This window comes from Vulpes lagopus, chromosome 23 (assembly GCF_018345385.1).
Source record: "Vulpes lagopus strain Blue_001 chromosome 23, ASM1834538v1, whole genome shotgun sequence".
Classification (NCBI taxonomy): domain Eukaryota; kingdom Metazoa; phylum Chordata; class Mammalia; order Carnivora; family Canidae; genus Vulpes; species Vulpes lagopus.
In genome coordinates, this window is record NC_054846.1 from 580,265 (window position 1) to 605,156 (window position 24,892).

Consider the following 24,892-nt stretch of genomic DNA (forward strand, 5'->3'; position numbering starts at 1 on the left):
CAGAACCCTGGCACAGACCCATTCTATAGGAAGCCTCTGATTTCGGCAAGCACTGAACACTATCCTCCCAGAGTTTTCAGTGAATTTGTTCTTTGCAGCATTTATGTCCAAAAAGTCTGACTTGCTTTCCACAAACCGTGCACACAACCTTGTTCTAAGACTCTACCGTTGCATAGGGGGACATCATTGTCATGACCGGAAGCTGAGCTACTGGAGAGGTGGCTGTGTAGACACATCCCGCATTATATGGCAAAATAGAATAGAAATACCCAAGGCAGGCCTAGAAGAGAGCAGTTCCTAGGGAGCAGCAGGAGGCTTTGAAGAGGGGGTTCAGTCAGAGGCCCGAGGAGAACTCATAACTCCCGTACTGGCTCTCACACTAGCATTTTTTTTTTAAATATTTTATTTATTTATTCATGAGAGACCCAGAGAGAGGCAGAGACACAGGCAGAGGGAGAAGCAGGCTGCATGCAGGGAGCCTGACATGGGACTCGAACCCGGGACCCCGGAGTCAGGACCTGAGCCAAAGGTAGACAATCGCTGAGCCCCCCAGGTGCCGCTCATACTAGCATTTTTGAAATGTGCTTGTTGGAACAACTCAGCTATCAATCAACCAAGTACAGGTGAATGTTGGGCTGATGCATTTTTTGCACATGCATCGTTCATCGAGGCCAAAGACAAAACAGAAGAAATAAAAGATTAAACTGGGGTTGGTTTTTGTTCATCTCATAAGAATTATTCATGATAGGATTCATTACATAAAAATTTACATATATTCAGATTAAAATTGTGTATTATACACATTATAGCATATCGTATGGTGAACACCATCATTCTGCAGGTGAGATTAGAAGTAGGGCCGAGAATCGTTCACGCCGTGATCTTTTAAAGATCATTTTAAACAGTGAAACGATAAGGATGTGCCAAAAATCAAAGCATAGGTAAAAATGGAAAGGAATTTACCCTTTAAAGTATTTTTTTAAAAAAATAAAGTGCTTTTAAGAAATCACGCAGGACGTTTTGGTCTGTGTATATATTGCTGTCCTCCGGGAAGTTCTCTGTTTTGTGCCCCCAGTAGTCATCCTCCTGGATTCCCTCCCTACTGTCCCATGTGTCTTCATCTTCCCTCCGCTGTTGCTCCCTGGCCTGCTTCGGTTGTGGCTTTGCAAGTCTCATCTGCGTATTGACGGCTGGTCTCCAACTTGTTTCATCTTCTTTGGGGACAAACAGCTGGCTTCTGGGTTACGCCCCCCTCGGAGCAGGGGAGTCACCTCGTGGAGGTCTGGCCGGCGAAGCGTGAGGGGAAGGGGAGGCATCCCAGTGAGGCCACCCCAAGTTCCCGAGCGGCCCCAGCACCTGCACCCCTGCAGGGCTTAGAAGGAGCAGCGGGGGGACCGACGGGCCAGCAGGTGGAAAGGGCCGGTCCCTGCAGCACTAGCAGGGGAGCCGCAGCTGGGCCGGGCCCCTGTTCTGGGCCGCACGGGGGCCTAACCAGTGGCAGCTACTTGGTGCTGCTGGGGGAGCTGTGAGCGAGGGCCCAGCTGGGTGAATGGGTGCTGCCTTGCAAGCAGGAAGAAAGGAGAGTAGAGAGGCCCGGGCGTGTGGCGGCGACGGGGCCACCAGGGACCCCGAGCACATGAGCTGGGGCCTGAGGAAGGGCCGGGGCCGGCGCCCCCAGACGGCCCTGCAGTGGGTGGCCGACCAGGCTCATTATCTGCGAGGACTTCAAGGCACTGGCCGTAGGTTGTGGAGAAGACACGTATGGTTGGCGGTGGGGGTGCAGAGGGCACCCCAGGAGAGATGCTGGGCCGCGGCGAGGTCTGGGCAGCGTTCCCCGGGAGCAATCGCCTTAGGGTCCTTCTGAAAGTCTTGGAGGCCACATCTTCGAGGCCCTCGTGAGTTCAGACTGGAGACAAGGGCGCCTCGGGCCGCCTGGGTCACCAGGTGGGCTGCGGGGGTGCAGGCCCGGGCGTAGCTCCACCGGGCCCAGGAGAGCAGCTCGGAGCCGGCAGCTGGGCCCAGACGTGTTCAGGTTCAAAGAGACATGGGCAGCGACGGGGGGCGCTTGGTGCTGAGGGCTCAGGGCAGGGGAGCAAGGGCCCTTGGCGGGCCCGCACCCCCCGTTCGGCCAGTGACGACCCCCAGCTGAGCACGTGGGCCTGGTCCCGCTGCCCGGGGCGGCCTCGCCCGGTCCCCTCGTCGCCTTTCTCCACCGTCCTCGGTCGCCCCGTCCCGTCCCCCTGTCCTCCCCAGGGGCGACCATCTATTCTTTTTTCTTTAAAGGCAGTGAAGCCTCCTCTGAAGTCCGCGTCCCACCACGCAGTCCTGTCCACCCAGGGTCCTTGGGGGAAGGTCCCGAAGTGCCACGGCTGGCTGTGTTCTTGGCACGAAGACAGACGTTTTGGGGATTCAGAAACGCTTGTTTCATCCAACACACACGCTCCTACAACGTGAAACCAAACCGAAATACGGGTCCTTCAGACACTCCTGCCCGCTGTGGGCTTCCACGTTTCCTGTGACAGTGAAGAGCCGCACACGGTTCCCTGCGCACCCCTGAAGGCGCCTGCTGGATTGGATGGCAGGAAGGTCCGAGAACATGCGTTGGGCACAGGCTGATTGCATCTAAGCACATTATCGTGCGGTGCTGACGTTTGGGATGTTTCCAAGAAATACTAGTTGAAATACAATGATTACGTCCCAGGTAGTCAGTACAGAAAGATAAAATAAGGGTCAAATTTCGATTATTTTAATTTGAAGCCATAGGGTTCTTTTGTGGGAACGTGTAGCACCACAGAATTTTCAAAGGTAACGCTGAAGATCGTCTGCTGGCCCTTGGGAGTCTACAGGATTCAATTCAGATTCTGGATTTCTGCTTATTAGCTCTTATTAATTCAGAGAGCTAACACCTAATAGTTCTTTATTCCGTTTTTTTTTTTAATTTTTTTTATTTATCAGAGAGAGAGAAAGAGCAATAGCAGAGGGAGGGGGAGAGGGAGAGGGAGGAGCACACCCTCTGCTGAGCAGGGAGCCTGATGTGGGGCTCGATCCCAGGACCCTGGGATTATGACCTGAGCCGAAGGCAGATGCTTAACCATCTGAGCCACTCAAGTGCCCCGATTCTTGTCTTTTTAATTCCGAAAATGCTTACAAGAATATTTTTATTACAGTACTTTGTAGTTTCAAAGTGAGAAACGCACTTCTCCCCTCCTAGGGCACTAGGCCATACTCGGGCCTCAGAAGCTAGTGCGCACCAAACCCATTTAGTAGTCTTAAAAACATAGAATTAGAATTCTAATTTCTAATCTTTTAAAAATAATTTAACCTTTTAACACCCTCATAATATGTCATTACTCGTGTATATGTCTATAATTATAATCATTGTATATATAGTAGATTTTTTTTAAGACTAGAAATGGCGTATTATTTATATTTGTTTGTTTCTATATCCAATCCAAGCTTCTAGTATAGCGCTCTGAGTTAGCTGGCATTCAGTTACTGAATTTACTGTTAAACTAGAGTTTTCTGTCCTATTTTTTGAAAATGAAACCTATATTTTTTACTAGTGCAAAACGGTGTGAAATTTTGAATTTCATACCTGGACCAGGTTCATGAGAGTATCTCTGAAGTGTCCTGAGGTCTCTGAGTAAATGTCTTCTTGAAGATTGCTGCCGTATTCTAGGAAGAAATAACCGCCCATGTCAAAGGTATGATTTATTATAGAACCACATGTCAACATACTTTTTTTTTTCAACATACTTTTTTAAAATTTATTTTTTATTTTTATTTTTTAATTTATTTAATTTATTTTTTTTCATTTTTTTCATTTTTAAAAATTTTTTTCAACATACTTTGAATCGGTTAATGTCATTGTCCCAGTTGTGAGTGGAAAGTACAGGAAATACAATCAATCTATTGACACTTCTTTGTCTTTTACTGCCTCCTGCTCGGATGAAGCCAATCTTCTAAAGAATCCACCATAGAAACGTGACACCTAACTAACATAGGCACAAGTCTGTTTGCTTAAAAAAAAAAAAAAAAGAACCTATTATTTTTATTTCAAAATTGAAAACGTTGAGAGTCGTTTAACATTCTCTAATTCTCAAAATCTGAAATTCTGCATCCTATTTCCATAGACTGCTACCCAGCCCGGAACTTGTCCCAAGTGCTTTGTCTCCTTTTCATATTTTAGGTGAAGGTTCTTACTTCCTTCCCTTTGGGAATTTCCTCTTGTTCTTGTTCGATGCCACGAGCTGACTGTCTAGATTAGTATCTTGACATTCAGTGAGAGGTAATACCTGATGCAATGCAGCTTGAGGTATTAGGCTCTTTTGGAAAGTAAAACTAGTCAACTTTATTACTTTTAAAATGCGTAAAAATATGATTTTGAGATAGATTCCAGGGATTATGAAATGTATGTACGGTGCAGTAGTTACCCACATTTGTCGAATTTGCGAAGAGGTCATTGCCCTTTGCTTTAGTCTCTACCCGGTCTCTCCTGGGTAAGAGATAAATGCTCCTGAGCCACAGCGCTGTGCGCCTGCCTGTATTAACGTGAGCACTTGGCTTGTCGTAAGTTGTACGTATTTTCTTGGAAACTTTTCTTAACTTGACTGTCTAGAGAATCATTTCATTTTTGGCACCTGATCAACAAGTTTACTTAAGTGGGTTTAATTGGTCTTGAGTGAGAAATATTTCAAATATAAGGGTATCTTAGAAGAAAAAAAACAAAAAAAATGTTTAAACTGGAATATTTTGTGCATTTGAAGAATATAAGGTTTACATGTGTGTAAAGCATAGGCACATATGTGCATTTCCTTACGCAGATAGTAGGCTTCTCGCATCTGGAAAATTTCTCCATTTGTTCTTGAAGCTAAAATATCAATGAGGCAGTTTTCTTCAGTGCCTGCTCCCTGAAAGACAGAGAAAGGGAGAAATAGAAAAGGCATTTGTATTGGGAATAATAGTGCATCTCCTATATAATAAAGGTTTACAGCATTCCTGGTATTCTCAGAGGGCGGAGGAGAAAGAAAGCGTGTTTGGGACGAGGATGGGCTCGATTCATTCTGGCTCTGCTGTGTCCTAGCCTCTTGCCCCTGAGAAGATACTATTTTCTGAAACCCTGTTCCTTCACTTAGAACAAAACAACACGGACATTTCTTTTTTTTTTTTTAATTTTTGCTATTTTATTTATTTATGATAGTCAGAGAGAGACAGAGAGAGAGAGAGAGAGAGAAGAAGAGAGAGAGAGAGGCAGAGACACAGGCAGAGGGAGAAGCAGGCTCCATGCACCGGGAGCCCGATGTGGGTTGGATCCCAGGTTTCCAGGATCGCGCCCTGGGCCAAAGGCAGGCGCCAAACCGCTGCGCCACCCAGGGATTCCCGGACATTTCTATATAATGTGGAAAACAGATGTTTGAGCTCATGACACTGATTTTGTTTTTTTCCTACTAGAATATCAGTTCTTTGCAAAGCTGAAATTAGAATTTTGGTCTCTGAGTTTCCTAAAGTTGATTCAAGGCCCGCTCTCTGCCTCTCCCTAAATGTGGAGTTTTGTACCAATCGTCTAAGGTTTGGACTGGGTACTTTCTCGGGTCTCTAACAGCTGTACGCGTATGTTTTTCTGTTACAGTGATTGTAAAGACCACACATCTTCTGGAAAGTCTCAGAAATCCTTAGCATTCAATGTGACCCCGATGAATGATAACCCTTTATCTAAACAGTAACCTGAGACTTCCTTCTTCTAGTTCGTAGGCACATCATTTTGCAAGAGGTAGGAATTGCCACATTAAAAAAAAAAAGCGATTGGTTTAAATACATATGAATTTTATACAATGCTTATTCTCATCTGCAAAAATGATGGCCAAAATCCAAGTTCCCTTAATGTCCCCTCCCGCTCCCTCTTTCCTGCCCCACATCACTCACAGATCGAGTAACTTGATCACCGGCAGGCATCGTATTGGAACGATCGCAACAATTCTGCAGGTGTTTAATATCTGTGTTTGGAAAGACGTAAAAACCCTTCCACACCCCATCCCTGGCCAAGAAAGTCTCTAACAAATCTGTAGTCAATTTATTTCATGGGCGTGAGTTTACTGTAAGGAAGAATTATTCTGGTTCTTCAGAAGTAGAATTTTTATACATTCCAGCAACAGTTTTTATAAAAGAGTAACTTAAGGTCACAAAAAATAAATAAGATGTCTATGTTTTATGTCTGACTCAGTATCCTACTTCTACGTAGTGAGTCCGATACTTAACAAAAATTTAAAGAGGTTCACACGACGCAGAACATTTTTGCTTAATATATGAATACACACTAGGGAGGGACAGAGATGAACAGCCCTGGAAGCTTACTTCGTTCTTCCTTGTGGGTCAGCACGGAGGTGGGTCAGTGGGTCTGCGTGTGCACAGCAAACGAACAGACTGGTCCCAGCCACCGGGGCCGAGGGGTCCCTCTTCCTAACAGGGTCACTTGTCCTGAGCACAGCATGTGCACTGCTCTAACTTGCTCAGATATCCCCTCCTCTAAACCTGATCACATAGAGCAACATCCCAGGGCAGTTCCCGCTCTATTGAAATATTCCTCGCACTTCTTCCAGGCGTGTTTCCTGTCAAACCACTACCTTCATGGCATGCCAGAGTTCATGGGCGTCGTAGGATGGCGGCGGGTACATGAGGCCAACCATGACGTCTTTGAAGTGATCTGAGAGCTTCTCCCGCAGGTCACCAATTAAGTCCTATGGATGGAAAAGCAAAGACTTTTATTATATTAGTTACTAATTTTACAAGAGAAATGGGATAATTACAGAAAGTCTTCTGACTACAATTTCCTTTTCTATGCCAACATGAGTTGTAGGAACTGATGGACTTGAGGGTCCGAGAACGCCTGATGTAGTCACATCTCTGCCTGAGAGGTCATCCGCAGGGACACTGCGGTCACGTAAATACGAAATGATCTTCTTTTCCTAATCCCAACACCAACCTGTTGATCTCATTATGAAAATAAGTAAAAAATTGAAGCTGAAAAACATCGTGGTTGAGAGTTTAGTTTTCTTGCGTGGAATTAATGAAGCACTAGACCTTAAATCAAACATGCATCTTATTTTATCATTGCAGTTCAATGATTCAATCAACTTGTGTAGATGAACTGAGTAATCCAAGAACTTTCATCAAATAGCCGCATTAATACATTTTTGAAAAAAATATTGAAAGGTAAACACTTAAGGAGGAAAAACAAGTGTGTTGAATGTTTGTCCTTGGAATACATATTATGAAAGCATGAAATTGATAATTTTAATTTTGACTTTTGTTTTGCTAGTGTAGAATGGGTATTTTAAAATCACACATGTTAGGGGCTCCTGGGTGGCTCAGTTGGTCAAGCGTCTGCCTTCGGGTCAGGTCGTGATCCTGAGGTCCTGGGATTGAGCCCTGCATGGAGCCTCTGCTGGGGGGATCTGCTGCTTCCCCATCCCTCTGCCCTCGTCCTTCCCCCAGTCCCTGCTCATGCTTTCTTGCTCTCTCTCTCAAAAAAATTAAATATTTAAAAATTAAATATTTAAAAATATATGTTATATAAATGCTTTTGCAATGTTACAAAGATATTTGAAAGATGTTTTAAAACTTAACATTTCTCATCAAGATATATAGAGAACATTCAATTTTATTTAAAAAATATGCAATATTTTAGTTCTGAGGTGACTCAACAGAATTCAAGTGAAAGATGATGAGGAATAATAAGCTTTATTAGAATAAAAGATAGTCATAATTTTAATTTTATTTAGTATAATCTGACAACACCACTCCTATATTGTGGATTTTCACTTTTAGTAAATAAAAGCACTTATCTGTAAGTTGGTCACTGGTAATACAGAGAGTCTGAATCGAATTTCTGCTAGGGTCAGTGACTCCGGTGCTTGCAGTATATACAAGAAGTGTAAGATCCCTTCTTCCATAGAACTTATATTCTATTTAATTCCCCCCTTATGCACCGTTGACCATTTCCAATTTCTCTACCAAATACTTGTTAAGGTGACACGAGCCAGACACCCTTGTAGGTGGTGGGACTACATCAATGAATAAAACATATAAACATATGAGCTTATGAAACTCACATTCTCATGCACTCAGGAGCTCAAAAATTGTGTTTGAATGAAAGATCGCGGTTACTCAACACATTTGATTTAATACTGTTTCCAAGACATAGTAGGTTTGGGAGAAACGCAGCAGAGTCTCTGTTTTCAAGGAGATTCACATTCTAGAAACCCAGAGGTGACATTTTATATGTCGACTTGGTTGGGTCACAGTCCCCACACGTTAGGTCACACATTATTCTAGATGTTTCTGTGACGGTATTTTGTAGATGAGATCAGCATTTAAGTCAGCACCTTTGAGTAAAGCAATATTCTCCACAATATCCGTGGCCCTCATCCAGTCTTTAATAGAAAAAGCCTAACCTCCCTGAAGAGGAGAGAATCCTACAAACAGACCAGCCTTGGAATTGGACTGCGGCTCTTCCTTGAGTCTCCTGCTATGGGTTTTGAGTTTGCCAGTCACTGGCAGTCCCATAAGCTAATTCCTTAAAATCTCTCTCTCTCTCTTTAGCGGGACGGACAGAGCTAGCTCATGCCACCTCCTTAAACAGCTTTGCCATTGCTCTAATGAGGACGTTTGAGCACCTTATCCTATCCTTGCTATAAGGTCCTACATGATCTGGACAGGGAGAGAGTGAGGGACAGAGAGACTTCAAGGGGGAGAGAGATTTTTTCCCCTTTTATTGGACCTGTGGGAAGAGTAGATGTGGGTCGGGATGGTGCAGAAGGGCCGGGATGGGCTGGACGTGCTGAGCCTCAAGGTGGCTCAGGTGAACCAGGCCTGCGCGCTGTCTGGTGAACACTCTCCCCAGGGGAGCCCCATCCCGTAGGGCCTCGGGCTTCCACGGGCACCCAGGGCCCTCAGAGGACTGCTGTGATGAGAACCCCCAGTACCCCGATGCTAGGGACCCTCCCCCAGGCTTGTCTGTAAGGGGCCAGGTGCAGGCCTGCCAAGCACACGGGCGCACATGTGCAAATCGTGTGGGTCCTGCGTGTCTGGACAGCCCTGACTAATCCCTTCGGAAGGTCGGTCGGTGAGGGGGGAGTGCACTGCGGGGGCAATCCTTGTGTCTGCTTAGGTGTGTCTGCACACGCGGGGTGATAAGTCCGTCGGAAGGACTGCAAGACCCACTGGAGGAGAAGAGGAGCGTCAGATTAGACTTGCAGCACAGAACTATGTGACGAGGGGACCTTGCTCCTGCAGGAACTCGGGACCCAGGGCAGCTTTTGGTGGCCAAGGAACTCTAAGCCTGTGTTCTATTAAGGCACAAAATAATTACAGCTTCTTAAAAATGATATTTTTTTTCTCAATATGCATCAAGAGGAATGAATTTTGATTAATATTTTATTTTAACTTTGATTCCTACCCCTTAAAAGATTAAAATGTAATAACTTTTTATATGAAAAAAAAACCTTGTGCCTTTAAAATATTTTCCACAAATAATTTCCCATTATTTTGTTGTTCTAAATATCTAGGATGCACCACTTACTTCTTTTCTTAATGGTCTCTCCCAGATAAAATTTTATGAAAATGCTTTTTTAAATCAGATATTCATGCAGGAGATCTAGGAGTCTACGATAGATCTAATAACTGCTTTTTGTTAATGAATTACAAGATAATTTTAATCACTCTTTGTCATTTTTAAGTCAATCCTACCTTGCATAGGTGTTTTAAGGGTGAAGTCAAGCAGGTGTGGTACTTGGGTCTTGATACCCTACGCTCAAACTTCAACTTCGCTGTTAGGATCGTGCCTTCTGTCCTAGACACGCAACCCGAGGACCTAACCCCCCAGCGCTGCCATCCTGACGGGGTCTCTTGGCTTCCTCAACCTTCCGCCCATTCCCTCCCCCCATGCCCACCTGTAGCTCTTTCCCAACAGTGAGGTCCTTGCCTACTTGTACTGACACATGATGGAGAGATTCCCTTCAATATGGCTGGTAATGTGCTTCCACGTGAATTTGTTCTCTCCGTACAACACAATAAACTTTAAGATATATATGGGGAATCCCAGATATTTGAAAGTCAAAAAAAATATTTCTGCATGATTCAAGGATCAAATAATAAACCACAAGGAAGTCAAAGAATATGTTGAATTTAATGAAGGTGAAAAATACATGTTAAAATTTGTAGGATGCAGATGAGACAGTGTTTGAAGATAAATTTTTAGCTTTAAATATTCATTTAAATATTAAAATATTTATGTTATAATATAAATATTTATGTTAAAATATTTATGTTAGAAAATATAAATATTTATGTTATAAGAAAATATTTATGTTGTAAGATATATAAATATATATTTATATAAATATATAAATTTTATATAAATATATAAATTTTATATAAATTTATGTGAATTTATAAATATAGATATATTAAAATATTTATGTTATAAGAAAAACATGTGAAATAAATGATGTAAGATTCCACATTAAAAAAAAAACTAGAAAGAGTAAATTAAATTGAGAATAAGAAGGAAGAAAAAATAACAGGATCAGAGACCAATAACATAGATAATTGATAAATATTAGAAAGTACCAATAAAACGTCTGATTCTCTAAAAAAAAAAAACAGTAATGTTAATGAAGTTCTAATTAGATTGATCAAGAAAAAGAGATAAAATACAAAATATCAGTATTTGGTATTTTAGAGTGTCATGTACAAATACTACAGACATTAAAGGAAAAAGAAATTTTATGAACACGTTAACGCCACTAAATTTTAATATTTAATTGAAAAAGGCCCATTTCTTGAAAGATACAAATTATCAGAGAAAACTCAAGCAGAATTTTATACTCAGTCTGAATTTCCTTACAGTAATCAAGGAAATTGAATTAATAATTAACTCCACCTTGCCAGTCTCTAGACCCCAGTGGAATCACCGATAAAGTCCAATATGTAAAATATGTCAAAGGAGTGACATGTAACGACCAGATAGGATTTATCCCAGGAAGGCAAGGTCAATTCACGCTTGAAAAAAAAAATCAATAAACTCAATTCCTCATAAGTAGAAAAGCTGCAAGATATCAATAAATGTAGCAAAAGCTTTTGAAAACGTTTAACATATAAACATAGGAAAAACTCTTAGGGCAGAATGGATAGAAGGAATTCCTTCATGTTGATAGAGGGAATTCCTGAAAACTTTAGAGTTGAGGTGACGCGGTCGTGAACAGTGAATACTCCTGCCCCAGGACTGAGAACAGGGCAGAGATACTTGCTCTCAAGCCACTCGTATTCGTGTTCCGCACGACGTACACACCCGAAAAGAAAAGCTAAAGCTGTGAATCGTGCAGAAGAAAGCGTAGGAGCAATCCTGGGTCTTGGTGCAGCAAGAGATTCCTGGGTAGAGCGCGTAGAAGGAGCAACCCACACGGGGACAGAGAAGAACAAAATGATGCATTTGACTTTATCAAAATAAAGACTTCAGTTCTTCTAAGGAAACCACGCGTGTTTGGCTTCACACGTCGGACAAAACACTTGTGCCCAGACGGCACAGAGACTTCTTAAAACTCAATAATGCGAAGACGACCTGATGAAAACACGGACCGGGGATCTGCGCTGTTAGCGAACCTAGGAAATAAGCCCGTGAGCGCCAAGAGCAGAAAACGGGCTGACGTTAGTCATCACAGTAAAAGGAATTAAAGCCGCGAGGCCCTAACACTGTGCGCTGTTTGGGGCGTCTAAGGTCCCCGAGACGGCCGAAGCCGGGTGGCAGGAAGGATGCGGATCATGTAGGGCCGTCGTGCCTGTGAAAACTCATCAGGTTGTACTGAAATGAGTCTGCACCTCAATATCGTGGATTTTGAATTTTATTTTAGCGTGTTACTTTGGCATCTGCGAAGCCGACGTTTCCTAAAGCTTGGATTGATGTGGCTCTTTCAAGTAGATCCTTCCCCGCATCTATGGGCTACGCTAGTTAACACCCAGGTTCAAATGATCATTTAATTTAGTAATTTTCAGCATTTTTTCCCCACCCTGGAATCAAACACCCTCGTAACACTGGGGCCGCACAGCAACGCATCCTTACCTGGGGGCGGCGGGGGGCGAGCGGGGCTCCTGGGTGGGAGGCCCTCCCGAGCAGTAGCATAGCACCTGTTTGGAGCGGGGGTGCTTGCTCTCCCCGCCGGGGGAGCGTCACTGGGATGGACGGGAGCAGGACCCGCAGGTGCCCCGGCTCCAAGTGGCCTGGGAATCTGCAGGTTCTCTGAGCGACTTTGGCCGCCGGTCATTGCAATGTCCCTTCCAGTCCGGAGAGCAAAGGTCCTCCTCGTGGAGATTTAAGCAGAGGAGCGTGATGACTACGTGGCCCACCAAGCGTCCCCGTTCCCACCTGCCAGGTGGCCTCTGCACGTTGGAACGACCCCAATGATTCATTACAACGAGAAGCAGAAGATCCCACGGCACAGGGGGCAAAGCCGTGGCACGCAGAGCTCGAGTAGCAAGTTCCACGTGGCCAAAGGGCAAGCGCCGGAGTCAGGAGTCCGGCTCCCCGTGTCTCCCCTGGACACTCACCGTGGAAGCCGCAGGGGCAGGTCACCCGGGGGGTGCGTGCAGCACACGGGGCAAGTGCTGTCTCACTCAGATCCGGTGCAGCCCACCGAAGGCTCGGGTGCGCGTGGACCGGGCGACTCCTTCTACTGGGAGAAGACGGTGCGGCTGGCAGCCGACGGGGAGGCGCACATTGGGGTGACCCCTCCTCAGGGCCCTCCTCTAAGTGGGGCCGTTGTTCGCTTGCCACCCTGCCCTGTCCTCGCATCCATCGCTCCAGATCCCACGGCCGGGCGACAGCGGTGTGGCCCCCCCAGTCCGCAAAACCCAGCCTCTCCCTCAGGTCTCCCAGGTTCACGGTCGAGCCCGGGCCGGGCTGAGTACAGGTGTTCGGAGCACAGAGCGTGCGCCTTGCTCACGAGTGAGTATGTGAACAAGTGCAAGCATGAATGACGGATGTCCACCCAGACAAAACCCCCTTTTTGGGCAAACCCCCTTTTCTGACTGCAGGTAGAGCGTCGGTCAGCGCTCAAGCGGACAATGGCTTGGGCCTTGCGGTCCCGAGGCCGCGGGGTGGGGTGGGCAGGCCGTGGCCCAGGGGGGGCGGCGCGGGCTGGCGGGCCTGGGCAGACGCAGTGGGCTTCTAGGATTTCCGTGAAGGAAACCGTGTCAGGGGCCCTCCAATGGCCTCGGGGTCTGGGGCTCGGGAGGGGGCCTCCGGGTTTGCTCCTGGCCTGCCCCTCCGCGCCGGCTCCCCTCTCTGTGACGTGCACCCACGAGCCCTGATCTAAGTTCAGGGACACGCAACTCAGATGGAAGCGTTGGTGCTTCCTGGCCCATTTAGGGGCCTCAAAGTGTCGTCCCGTCCTCAAAGCAATCACATAATTCGCTGCCGATGGGGAATGGCCGGGCCTGGACCGGCTCCCTCCGAGTCCCCTGTCCCTGGCTCTCCTCCACGTCAGAACCGCACCTGTCGTCGCATGATTTCCCTCAAGTTCGGTGCCATCCGAGCGTCAGTAGATCCTGTTGTCTCAACTTAGAAATACCCCAGAGGCAGGGCTCTTCCGCCCTTCTTTCCCGGCTACAGGGCTCGCCCCGGCCACGGTCATCAGCCCCCTCTGGGAAGGTCAAAGCCTCCGAAGGACCGTCCCTCCTGTGTCTGCCCGAGCGACCCCTCGGCACACTGGGCAGGGCCACCCCGAGCGCATGCAAGTCCCATCAGTCGCCGCAGAGGCCCGTCCCCTCCTCGCCCAGGGCCGGCCACCAGGGAGGCCGCTGTGTGGTGTCCGGGAAGCGCACGTGCTGCAGGGCTCGCAGGTGTCCTCGGCCACCTCTGGGCCTTCGTGTCCTGCAGCCCTTCTCCTGGCCCCCCGCTCGCTGAGCCTGGAAGAGCGGGCGTCCGTCCGCGCGGGGCCTCTGCCCTTCCCTCTTCCTCCACCCTCTTCCTCTGGATGTTCCTGGGCTCGCCCCTCGCGGCCCTCTCGAGGAGGCCGGCCTTTGGCACACGACCTTGAATCCTACCGGTTCCCTAGGACTCCCTGCGTCTCTACCAGGCCTCATCCTTCTTTCCGTGACGCTGTCACTTTCTAACGTGACTCAGTTTACCGTTTCTTTCATCCGTCTCACCCAGATGGGAAGGAAGCTGCCTGGCGGCAGGGCCTCTGGCCTGGTTTCCTCGCCGCGATCGCACCAGCCTGCAGGACTGTGCCTGCCACGGGGTGAGCCCGCTCAGAGTGGGTCCAAGATAAACAAGTGAAGCCCACTTGGCACTCAACACGTACCTGCGTGGGGTCATCCTTGGCTCTCCCAAGATGCACAGGGAAGGGCCCTATGGCCAGACAGTTCTTCCGAGCGGAGGGGAGCCAGAAGGGCAGGAGTGATCATTGCCTTCAATGCGAAGCGTGCTGCGCGCCCCCCTGGAGGACGGAGCGTGGCATCAGGACGCCTGGGAGGAGATCTCGCTCTCCCAGGGGAGGCGAATACTGAAGGCTGCGCTTCAACGCTGCCACCCGCGTGCTCAGGGAGGGGCCTTCAAGTGGGTGCTCCGGTCACGGCCTTACGCTTGCACCTGGCTTTATAGAAATAGCCTCGCGGGTGCAACCTTGGCAGTTCACTTGCCCCAGCCCGGCCCCCTCTGCTTTCCTGTTGGCCGACGATCTGCCCTAAGGGGACTCTGGGCATCGCAGCGTGGCCCGGCCGAGCGAAGGCGCCTGCTCCTCAAGTGGACCTGCTGTGGGTGACGCTGAAGCTGCAGATTGCCCGTGGGCCGCTCTTCCCGCCGCTCCCTTTGAAAGGAAAGCGAAGTGCTAGTTTCTTCTTCCTCGTTCTTCTTACCTTTACATATAATTATGTGTAACCAGGGGCAGGAAGTAGACATATGACCCACATTTGGTCGTCTGAGCATGCTCAGGGGGACACTTGTGTATGCTTTTAACTTATAGGCCTTTTTCTATTATCATAAAGAACCAATACTCGCTCTTTAAACCCTCAGGGACGTAGGCCCCTCTAAAGCGCGCCCTAGAATTTCTCTTAGCTCCCCCTACCCCGATACTCATTGTATAAATACTCGCATAATTTTATATCGTATCATAAAAACATTTGTGCAAGCCGCATTGTCAGCTCACAGTGGTAAGTGAACATTGTTTTGAACAGCTCCACTAACAGCCGTTTTCACCGTTTATTTAATGATTCAATTTTCAGCGGAAGTCTGAACTCATTTCCGTCTAGTGATGATGATAATACTTCGGTCTTCTGGAGAAACGTAGCATATTAAGTCTAAAGTCCTCTCCTCCAAATGCCACGATAAGAGTAACATTCTTTTAAAAGTACGCTTGATCTCGGAATAAAGAGAAATCCCAGGGGGCCAACACCAGGGGATAAATGAAAACCAGACGATAAGCAAATGAGCTGACCTTGGAGATGATCGTGCAGATGACGGGGGAGAGTAGGGGTTGGTTTTGAGAATGATTTGCCTTAGGTTTCAGTGCCCAGGATGGGATGTTATATGAGGACAAGAGAGCATTTATGGGGTCAGTGTAATACAAGGAACTATGAGGCTGGGAACCTCGGTGGATTATACCCACAGTAAAAGTATGAAGTAGGAAAAAAAAAAATATATCACCCAGCATTGGAAGGTGAGCAGAAAGCTTACCTTGCATTGTCTGGGTTTTAAGTAGAAGGATATTTTCCCGGAGACCTTCACAATAATAGAGCTGTGTCTCCCTTGGGCAGGATTCTGAAATTTATTCTACTGTATCCATAAGAACTGAGACCTCCGTGAAGAGAAATCATCATCAAAGTTGATCCAGGGCTGGTGATTCTCCTGGGACACCAGGAAGAAGCAAATGCCAAACAAATCTAGAGAGATTCTCTGACTCTCCAGAAAAAATAAATAAAAATAAATAAATAAATAAATAAATAAATAAATAAATAAATAAAATAAAAATTGAAAAAAAAATCTCGCTGAGAAAAAAGAGCATCACTTTAAAAGTTCTCATAATAAAAATATAGTATGCACTTAAAATCAATTTTCCTGGAGGATGGACAGTGGACTCTACAAGTCACAGAATTAAAACCTCATCAATTTGAGACAATTGGTAGCAATAGGAAAGAACACTATGAAAAAATGACACCTCAAAAAGAAAGTAAATAAAATTCTAGAAATGAAAAAGTTCTAGAATTTAAAGACATAATATATATTTTAAGGAGTAGCTAATCAACAACTGAGTTGGAATTAGTAAATGGGAAAACTACCAGAAAAAATTGTAAAAGATTCTGCAGAAACAGAGAAGAATAGACGATACGAATAAAAGGTTAAGGGACTTGGAAGACTGAATGACAAGAACCGACTGCTACCGCGGGAGAGAATGTGGGCAATACCAGGGCGATACTATTTCAAATATCATATACTATGTGAATCCTCAGTTATTTAGATAAAAATACGCAAGCCTATTAACTAATACTGTGAAACTACAGAATATCAAAGATTAAAAAAAACCGTTAAAACAAACAGAGTAAGAGGTAATCTACAAAGGAAGACTGTTAATGGAAGAAGGGATTTCTCAAAAGTTGTCCATGAGGACTAGGAAAAAAATAAAAATTATATCTGCAAAGACCTAAGGAAAAGTAACTGGAATTCAGCCAAGAATGCTATAACCATCTAAACTAATACTCAACAATAAAATGATAAAGGTATTCTTGAGGAGGGGACTGAAACCATACACCAATCATTTGTCATTTCTGGGAGAAAAAAAATGCTAGGAAATCAATGTTTTTTTGTTTGTTTTTTGTTTGTTTGTTTTTTGTTTTTTTGAAAAACGACATTGAGACCAGAAACAGGGAGTTGGGTATTATAAGAAAAACAAACAAAGAAATTGAAAATTATGAATTAACCCATCAAAAGCGCAATAATGATTAATTTGGTAACCAAGCCCCCAGCTCTTGGTTACCTGCAGCCAAGCCCGTGAGGCCACCGCCAAGACACAGCGGCACTGCCACGGGAGCCATGCCCAGGGTGGACGCAGTACCAACCTTTCCAAATGTCAGCCACCTCCAGACCAGCCAAAGGACCAAGCCAGTGCCTGTGGCCAGAACAAAATGTGGCTCTGGCCACCGAGTCAGGAGTGCACAAGGTCGAACACGGGGTCCGCAGGGATGAACTTGCCACTTCTTGCTGCAGAACTTTCGGTGGGCCCCAGCCATGGAAGTCCGTGTGACTGAGAGGCGCACGGGTGACACACGGAGAGGAAATGGGCTGCTGACTGATGCAGAGCCTCTTGCTGTCCTCCCGTGCCTGCCTCCTCTCCCCGCTACCCCAGCCTCTGCTGCTTTCCAAAGAGGAATGATCAGGAGTCGCACCAAGGTCTTGTCCCACTGGGCGAAAGCATTCCTGCTGCTGGAGCGTGCTGGGGGGACTCTTGGGAACAGAAGGACCCAATTTCCTAGGAATCTGTTGGATACAGCTGCCAGGTCGTCATTCTGTGTGGACCTGTCGGTTGAAATTGGGGCTGCCCCCAATTCAAATGATGGGCGTGGGCAAGGTTTGTAGTGGAAAAAGGAAAACTACGGGAGCTAGTGCTCGAGGCCCTTTGGGCGGCTTTCACTCTACTGCGAGAACAGCTTCCACTATGGCTACGGCTGGAATGGATGTTCATTGGTCTCCCCTGGGAATGCCTTCACGTGCCAAGGGAGATGCTTTTGGTGCACGTAGGGAAGGGCTTCTGCCTACAGCACAATGGGGACGGTTCAATGACCCCGATAGCCACTATCTGCTGTACGTCTCTGTGACGGATGGCTTGTTGATGAGAGTCTCGGACAAGAGCCAGCATCCCACAGGTACCTCTTGGTGTCTTAAAATTGTTGCCTTCGTCATGCAACTTCCATGCACACTACTTAACTGAATGCTGATCTCTGGGGCTGACTTGTGCCTCGTGGTCTCATTTTGGGGGGTCAACTGGGATCAATGACTGGAAAGGTGGGAAGAAATCAACCAATCTCACCTAATGGAGACGGTACACTGAGGGTAACAGCTGGCCTGGGCCCAGGAGAATCATGGTTTTACATTAAAAAAAATGGCAGCTAAAAAAAAAAAAATGGCAGCTATTCCTTTTGGGGAAACTTTAACCCCACTCTGCTTCTTGAAACAAGCTACTGAGTCAATGGAGTCTTTAGTCAATTGCCCTAAATGCCTTGACTGGTTTATTGATGGTTCAGATATGGTAAACCCAAAAGACGTCCATTGGGTGGCCGTGGTTGTTCAACTCAGCAATAGCAGTGAAGAACCAAAAAGGGCCCCCTCCCCCCCCCCTTTTTTTTTTGATGGGAAGAAATCAAGGCTGTTTTCATAGTTCTGGCCAGTGCCCCTCTTGAAAAACTTTTTAGTCTTTCTACCCACTCTGGGTTGTTAGACCTATCTCTTTGGTTTGACTCTTGGAAATGTACAGATTCCATATGAAAAAGGACTTTTTGGAGGGCTGTAATCTATCAAGACAAACGGTGGCTGCTGATGGGAACTTGGGTGTCCCCCTCACAGACGTCCATGGTGAGGACTCATTCCCTGCTGAGACCGACTCAGGCCTGCACTGCCCGGATTATAGTGTTGCTCCTGGATCCATCATCCTCCTGGACATCAGAACACATGCACTGTCACACGCTGGGCGTGTAGTATTTTATGTGCTTGAAGCCAAGGTGAACATTTCTTGCCAGCTTTGTGAGCTGGTCAACACTGGACTTGCCTTACTCAGTGTGAGCGAAGTCATCATTCACAGGGCACTGCTCCCGCACAGCCGCGGCTGATGGGACGCACCACAGTTGACTTCCTCTTGAGGTTACTAGTAGCCCTGGAAATCGTTAATATTTTGTCAAGTAGAAGCACAGCTGTTCCTGTTGAGTCAGCTGACTCTGGACACAATTATTGTCCTTGAAACTAATCTGTGTCATGTGTTTGCCTTTCCAGACTACTTGCAGTCTGGTACATGGTACCATGTTTATTATCAAAGTCGCTCAACTGATAGACTGATAGTGAAGCTATTTGATGGAGCTCCCATAGTTCCCGCCATCCATTGGTTTCTGGTATTGGTGATAGTTGATTGACTCAATAAAATTTCTGACTCTGTCTGCTTTACCTCCTCCTGCTGTACACAGCTTAGTAGGGCCATTGGTCACCAAATGGAATTTTCCCTCCTGGATTATGATCATAGTGAAGTGGGGGAGAGGGTTACTGTGATATTGTGATTATATATATAATATTTAATAACATACATAAATATATACATATTTATATATTTATAAATATATAAATATATTTAAATATAAATATAAATACTCGTATATATAAATATATATTTAATTTATATATTACATTTATAACATTATATATTATTATTATATTATTATATAAATCTTGTAATTATATATTTATTATCTATTAATAATTATTATTAATTATTTACTAATAAATAATATTTATTATCACAAATCATTTATATATTATTATATATTATATAATATATTATATTATTTATATATAAATTTATTATAATTTATATGTATTTATATATAAAATATATATTTAATATATATAATAAATATAAATAAATAAATATATATAAATATTTGGCCTTTATCCCCATGCCTGGCATAGAGCTCCTGAAACCTTACACTTTTCTGAAAGGAGTGAGAGGATCATCTTTTGTTACTCATAAAAACCCCCTTTCAATCAGATCTAAGTTTATGGTCAGAAGGTGATCTTAGAGGGAGGGGGCTGATTACCAGAGGATTGGGTTGGAACCTGCAGCCCTACTAATCTCTAGGAAGACAGGAGGGCGGAGACTGTCTCATTCATCAGTGACCAATGATTCAATCACTCGTGCTTATATAGGGAAACCTCTACAGAAACTGTAAAGAGGTATGAAGTGCTTTCAGGCTGCTGAACACCTCAAGGTGCGGGGAGTCCTGCATCCTGGCCCTCACGCCTTGCCCTATACACCTCTGCCACTTTGCTGTTTCTGAGCTGTATCCTTTATAATAAACGAGTAATCGTAAGCACGGCACTTCCCTGAGTTCTGTGAGCTATTCTAGCAAATTACTGAGCTAAGGAGGATGTTGTGGGAGCCTCCGATTTTCAGTTAACCAGAGGTACAGGTGACAATCTAGGACGTTGAAGTGGGAGACACTTTGGTGATATCGCCTGTAACCTAGGATCTGTGGTTAGTTTGAGAATTATCTTCAGTTTGAGGAAAGTAATTCGCACATTTGGTATCAGAAGTGAAGTGTTGAATTATGCAGAGAGAAACAGGAGTTTTCCTTTAATCATGTAGACTTATTTTGAAAATTTTGCATTCTGTCCCGACCAATCTTGGGTATGAAGATGCTTTTCTTCCTTCCAGCATTGTCAGCCTCGCAGTGTATTGGTTACTCTGCTCTGCGGGTGGCAGTCTAAGCAGAAGTGGGCTCAGGATTTGAACCAATTCTAGTTCAGCCACCAAATTGCCTCTGTAGTTTCACAGTCCTGGGTCATAAGGATAACAGCTCTTTCGTTGGGTACACTGCTTGTGTAACATAAGGGCTTTTTTTTTTGAAGTTTTATAAAAACGTCTTTGTCCCTCCTGCACCTGACCCTTCTGGAAGAAAGTTCTGAGTCTGAGTTGGAAATAATACGAAAAATGAAGTCTCAACGACTTGACAAGTGACAGTTTCCTAATGGTGGAGCAAGAGCAACAACCTTGGCAGCTGCAGAGGAAACACCTAATCACATCACCTCGGCTCTGGAAGGTAGGACGACCTCAACTCACTGGTCAAGGTTGTTATTATGGACGATGGGCCCGTTCTAGACTTCCTCCTTGTGGGCAAAGGTAAGGTCTCTGCCATCGCTAATACATCTTATTGTATCTAAATGAAGACTTCAAGAGGAAAGGTCATGTCTAAACCTTAGGAACAAGCCGCTCAGCTTTTTTAAATAGGCCCTGATGACTTATGGGATTTGTTGAGTTCATTGGGTCCAGGCCCCTGGAGTGACTGGCAGCGATACCTCCCCCTGCCGCTGGAATCTTTGATAGTTACGTGCTATGTGAGACAAATTGATGGCTTTAGTCTCAGCCTTCGTTGGAACCGTAGGAGTGGCTTCGAGCGTGCTGTGCTCCTAGGAGAAAAGCCACCGGTGAAGTAGTGAAATGCGACGACAGGCGATGTTGCTGGAAGACGGTTTTCCATAGGTCTCGTGTTTCTGAGTGTGGCGCAGAGTGAGGCCCCGACAGTCGCATGTTCTAGACCAGCTTTCCAAGCGTGTTCATGTGGTGAATGGCACCCTCAGGTAGCCGGGCTCACCTTAAGTGCAGAGGCAGCCCTTGGCTCTGCCCATTGTCAATGGGTCAAGTCTCCCATCGCATGGCTTCTTCTCTGCAGGGCAACCCACTGTGTGTGCAAATGTCACCTACTCATTTTTGCCTTGACCTTTGGGATCGAGGCTCAGGGAACTGGTGCAAACATTCTGACGTTGTGGCAGCTGTGCCTGTGAGTGAGAAACTGTACTTAGCCTTCGCCGCGGGGGCCTCTTGTCTCCTACCAGGATCTACGTTCCCTCGGCTGCTTAGCTTCCCACTGTCTCGTACGTCCAAGTCTCATTACCTTTCACAGCTTTTGGCGGATTGTACGACACAATTGGAAATTAAAACATATATTTGGAGAAAATAATTATAGTCTACATACACAAGAAATAACTGACGTCCAAATTCTATAAATAATTACAGTCAGTAAATGGCAGACTACTGAAAGAAAAATACACAGAGAATCTAGATTTAAAAGGGGAAGAAGCCAGGATGCCAATTAAAAAACAAAAAACGTGAAAAGATGGTCAACGTTACATTTTACCAGGGAAAAATGCAAGTTAAAACCATAATGAGATCCCATTTATATGCATAAAATGGGTTACAACTTCAGAAGTTTTATGAAGATTTAAGGGAAATGGGAATCATTATATATTTGCAGCAGGTGGAGTGCAGATTTACAGAATGTTTCAGATAGTTCGAAGCCCAGTCAGAGCCGGCTTCCGCAGCAGCTCACTTTCTCCTACTTCCCGTCTTTCTTCTTCCCTCCATCCCTCCCTGGCAGAGCTCAGATGTTATTTTAAAGACAAATAATCGTTCAGGCTGTAACGAGCATACGCAGAGGTTTTCTGAACTTATAAAATTTTGATTGATTCTACAGAAAATCGTCTCGAAGTTATAAATTACGTTCCTGGTAGTTAAGGTTTACCGAAAGGGGTATATCGAATCCATTATATACTTGGAAGATGAGATAGTTGCACCATTTTATTTTTTATTTTTTATTTTATTTAGTTGCACCATTTTAAATTACTCAATTCACGTTTATGAAATTGATGTGTGATAAATTGTGTGATGAATTTAAGCTTTTGAGGCTAAAACTACATCAGCCCTCAGTTCTAAGGTAGAAGCGAGGATAGACGAACAGGTGCCGCGCCTATCGCTGGTGCTCGAGACAAGACTGTCCCACCTGGGGAGTAGCGAGGGTGATTTTCTAAACAGCTACTTCCTAGGTATGTTGATAGTTCAATATCGGTGTTTTTAATCAAAAGCTGAGATATAATAGCAAAAAAATAGTGTTGTAAGAACAAGATGGGTCTGAAGAGTGAACTAGACTCTTCACACATTCACATGTCTGCTTTTTTTCCCCCCAAAAATTTTTATTTAAGTTCTAGTTAGTTAACATTTCATGCAGTATTGGTTGTGTTGCTAATTTTATCCTTTCTGACTGGTGTGAGGTGGTATCTCATCGTGGTTTGATTTAAGTTTCCCTGATGATGAGTGATGTTGAGCATCTTTTCATGTGTCTGTTGACCATCTGTACGTCTTCGATGGGGAAATGTTTACTCATGTCTCCTGTCCATTTCTTAATTAGATTATTTGTATTCTGGGTGTTGAGTTTGATAAATTCTTTATAGATTTTAGACACTAACCGTTTATTACATGTGATTTGCAGACATCTTCTCCCTTCCGTAGGTGACCTTTTAGTTTCGTTGACTGTTTCCTTCACTGTACAGAGGCTTTTCATCTTCATCGAGTCCCAATAATTCATTTTTGTTTTTGTTTTCCTTGCCTCTGGCGACATGTCTACCATCCCAAGGTCAAAGAGGTTGCTGCCTGTGTTCTCCTCTAGGATTTTGATGGCTTCCTGTCTCACATTTGGTCTTTCATCCATTTTGAATTTATTTCTGTGTCTGATATAAGAAAGGGGTCCAGTTTCATTCTTCTGCACATGGCTGTCCGGTTTTCCCAGCGCCACTTGTTGAAGAGACCGTCCTTTTTCCAATGGATATTCTTTCCTGCTTTGTCAAAAATCAGTTGGCCATATAGTTGTGAGTCCATTTCTGGGTTTTCTTTTCCGTTCCATTGATGTATGTATCTGACTTTGTGCCAATATCATACCTGTCTTGATGACTACAGCTTTATAATATACAGCTTTATAATATACCTTGAAGTCTGGAATTCTGATGCCTCCAGCTTTGCTTTTCTTTTTCAAGGCTGCTTTGACTATTTGGGGTCTTTTGTGGCTCCACTCAAATTTTAGGATTGTTTGTTCCAGCTCTGTGAAAAATGCTGTTAGTATTTTGATAGGGATTGCATTAATTATGTAGATTCCTTTGGGTGGTACGGACATTTTACAATGTTTGTTCTTCTAATCCATGAGCATGGAATGTTTTTCCATTTCTTTGTATCCTCTTCAATTTCTTTCTTTTCTCTTTTATAGATTTCAGAGTACAGATCCTTTACCTCTTTGGATAGGTTTATTCCTAGGTATTCTATTGTTTTTGGTGCATATACAAATGGAATTGATTCCTTGATTTCTTTTTCTGCTGCTTCATTATTGGTGTATAGAAACGCAACATATTTCTGTACATTGGTTTTATATCCTGTGAATCTGCTGAATTCATGTATTAGTTCCAGCAGTTTTTTGGTAGAGTCTTTGGGTTTTCTATCTAGAGTATCATGTCATCTGCAAATAGTGAAAGATTGACTTCTTCCTTGCTGATTTGGGTGCCTTTTGTTTCTTTGTGTTGTCTGATTGCTGAGGCCAGGACTTAAATAATATGTTAAATAGTAATGGTGAGAGTGGACATGCCTGCCTTGTTCTTGACCATAGAGGAAAAGCTCTCAGGTTTTTCCTATTCAAGATGGTATTAGCTGTGTGTCTTTTGTATATGGCTCATGATGTTGAGGCGTGTTCCATCTCTCCCTGCTTTGTTGAGGGTTTTTATCAAGAAAGGATACTGGGGCAGCCCCAGTGGCTCAGCAGTTTAGTGCCGCCGTCAGCCCAGGGCCTGATCCTGAGGACCTGGGATCGAGTCCCATGTTGGGCTCCCTGCATGGAGCCTGCTTCTCCCTCTGCCTGTGTCTCTGCCTCTCTCTCTCTCTCTCTCTTTTTGTGTCTTTCATGAATAAATAAATAAATAATCTTTTTTTTTAAAAAAAGAAAGGATACTGTATTTTGTCACATGCTTTTTCTTCAGCTATTGAAGTATCACATGGTTCTTATCCTTTCTCTGATTAATGCAGTATATCACATTGACTGATTTGTGAATATTGAACCACACCTACCACCCAGGAATAAATCCCACTTGGTCGTGGTAAATAATACTTTTAATAAACTGTTGGATTCGATTTGTTCGTATTTTATTGAGAATTTTTGCATCCATGTTCATCAGATATATTGGCCTGTGATTCTCCTTTTTAGTGCAGTCTTTGGTTTTAGAATCAAGATAATGGTGGCCTCATGGAATGAGTTTGGAAATTTTGCTTCCATT

At 44.7% G+C, this 24,892-nt stretch overlaps 1 protein-coding gene across 2 annotated transcripts in view; it reads right to left on the bottom strand.

Moving 5' to 3' along the window:
• ANXA10 (annexin A10) overlaps positions 1-24,892 on the bottom strand; it is a 100,756-nt gene that overhangs the window by 20,629 nt on the left and 55,235 nt on the right. For both annotated transcript variants that reach the window (XM_041738629.1, XM_041738628.1), the window contains exons 4-6: positions 6,621-6,734; positions 4,820-4,910; positions 3,596-3,675 (exon numbers count right to left, since the gene is read on the bottom strand). In XM_041738629.1, the coding sequence (XP_041594563.1) occupies positions 3,596-3,675; positions 4,820-4,910; positions 6,621-6,734 (285 nt within the window). The remainder of the gene's footprint in view (positions 1-3,595; positions 3,676-4,819; positions 4,911-6,620; positions 6,735-24,892) is intronic.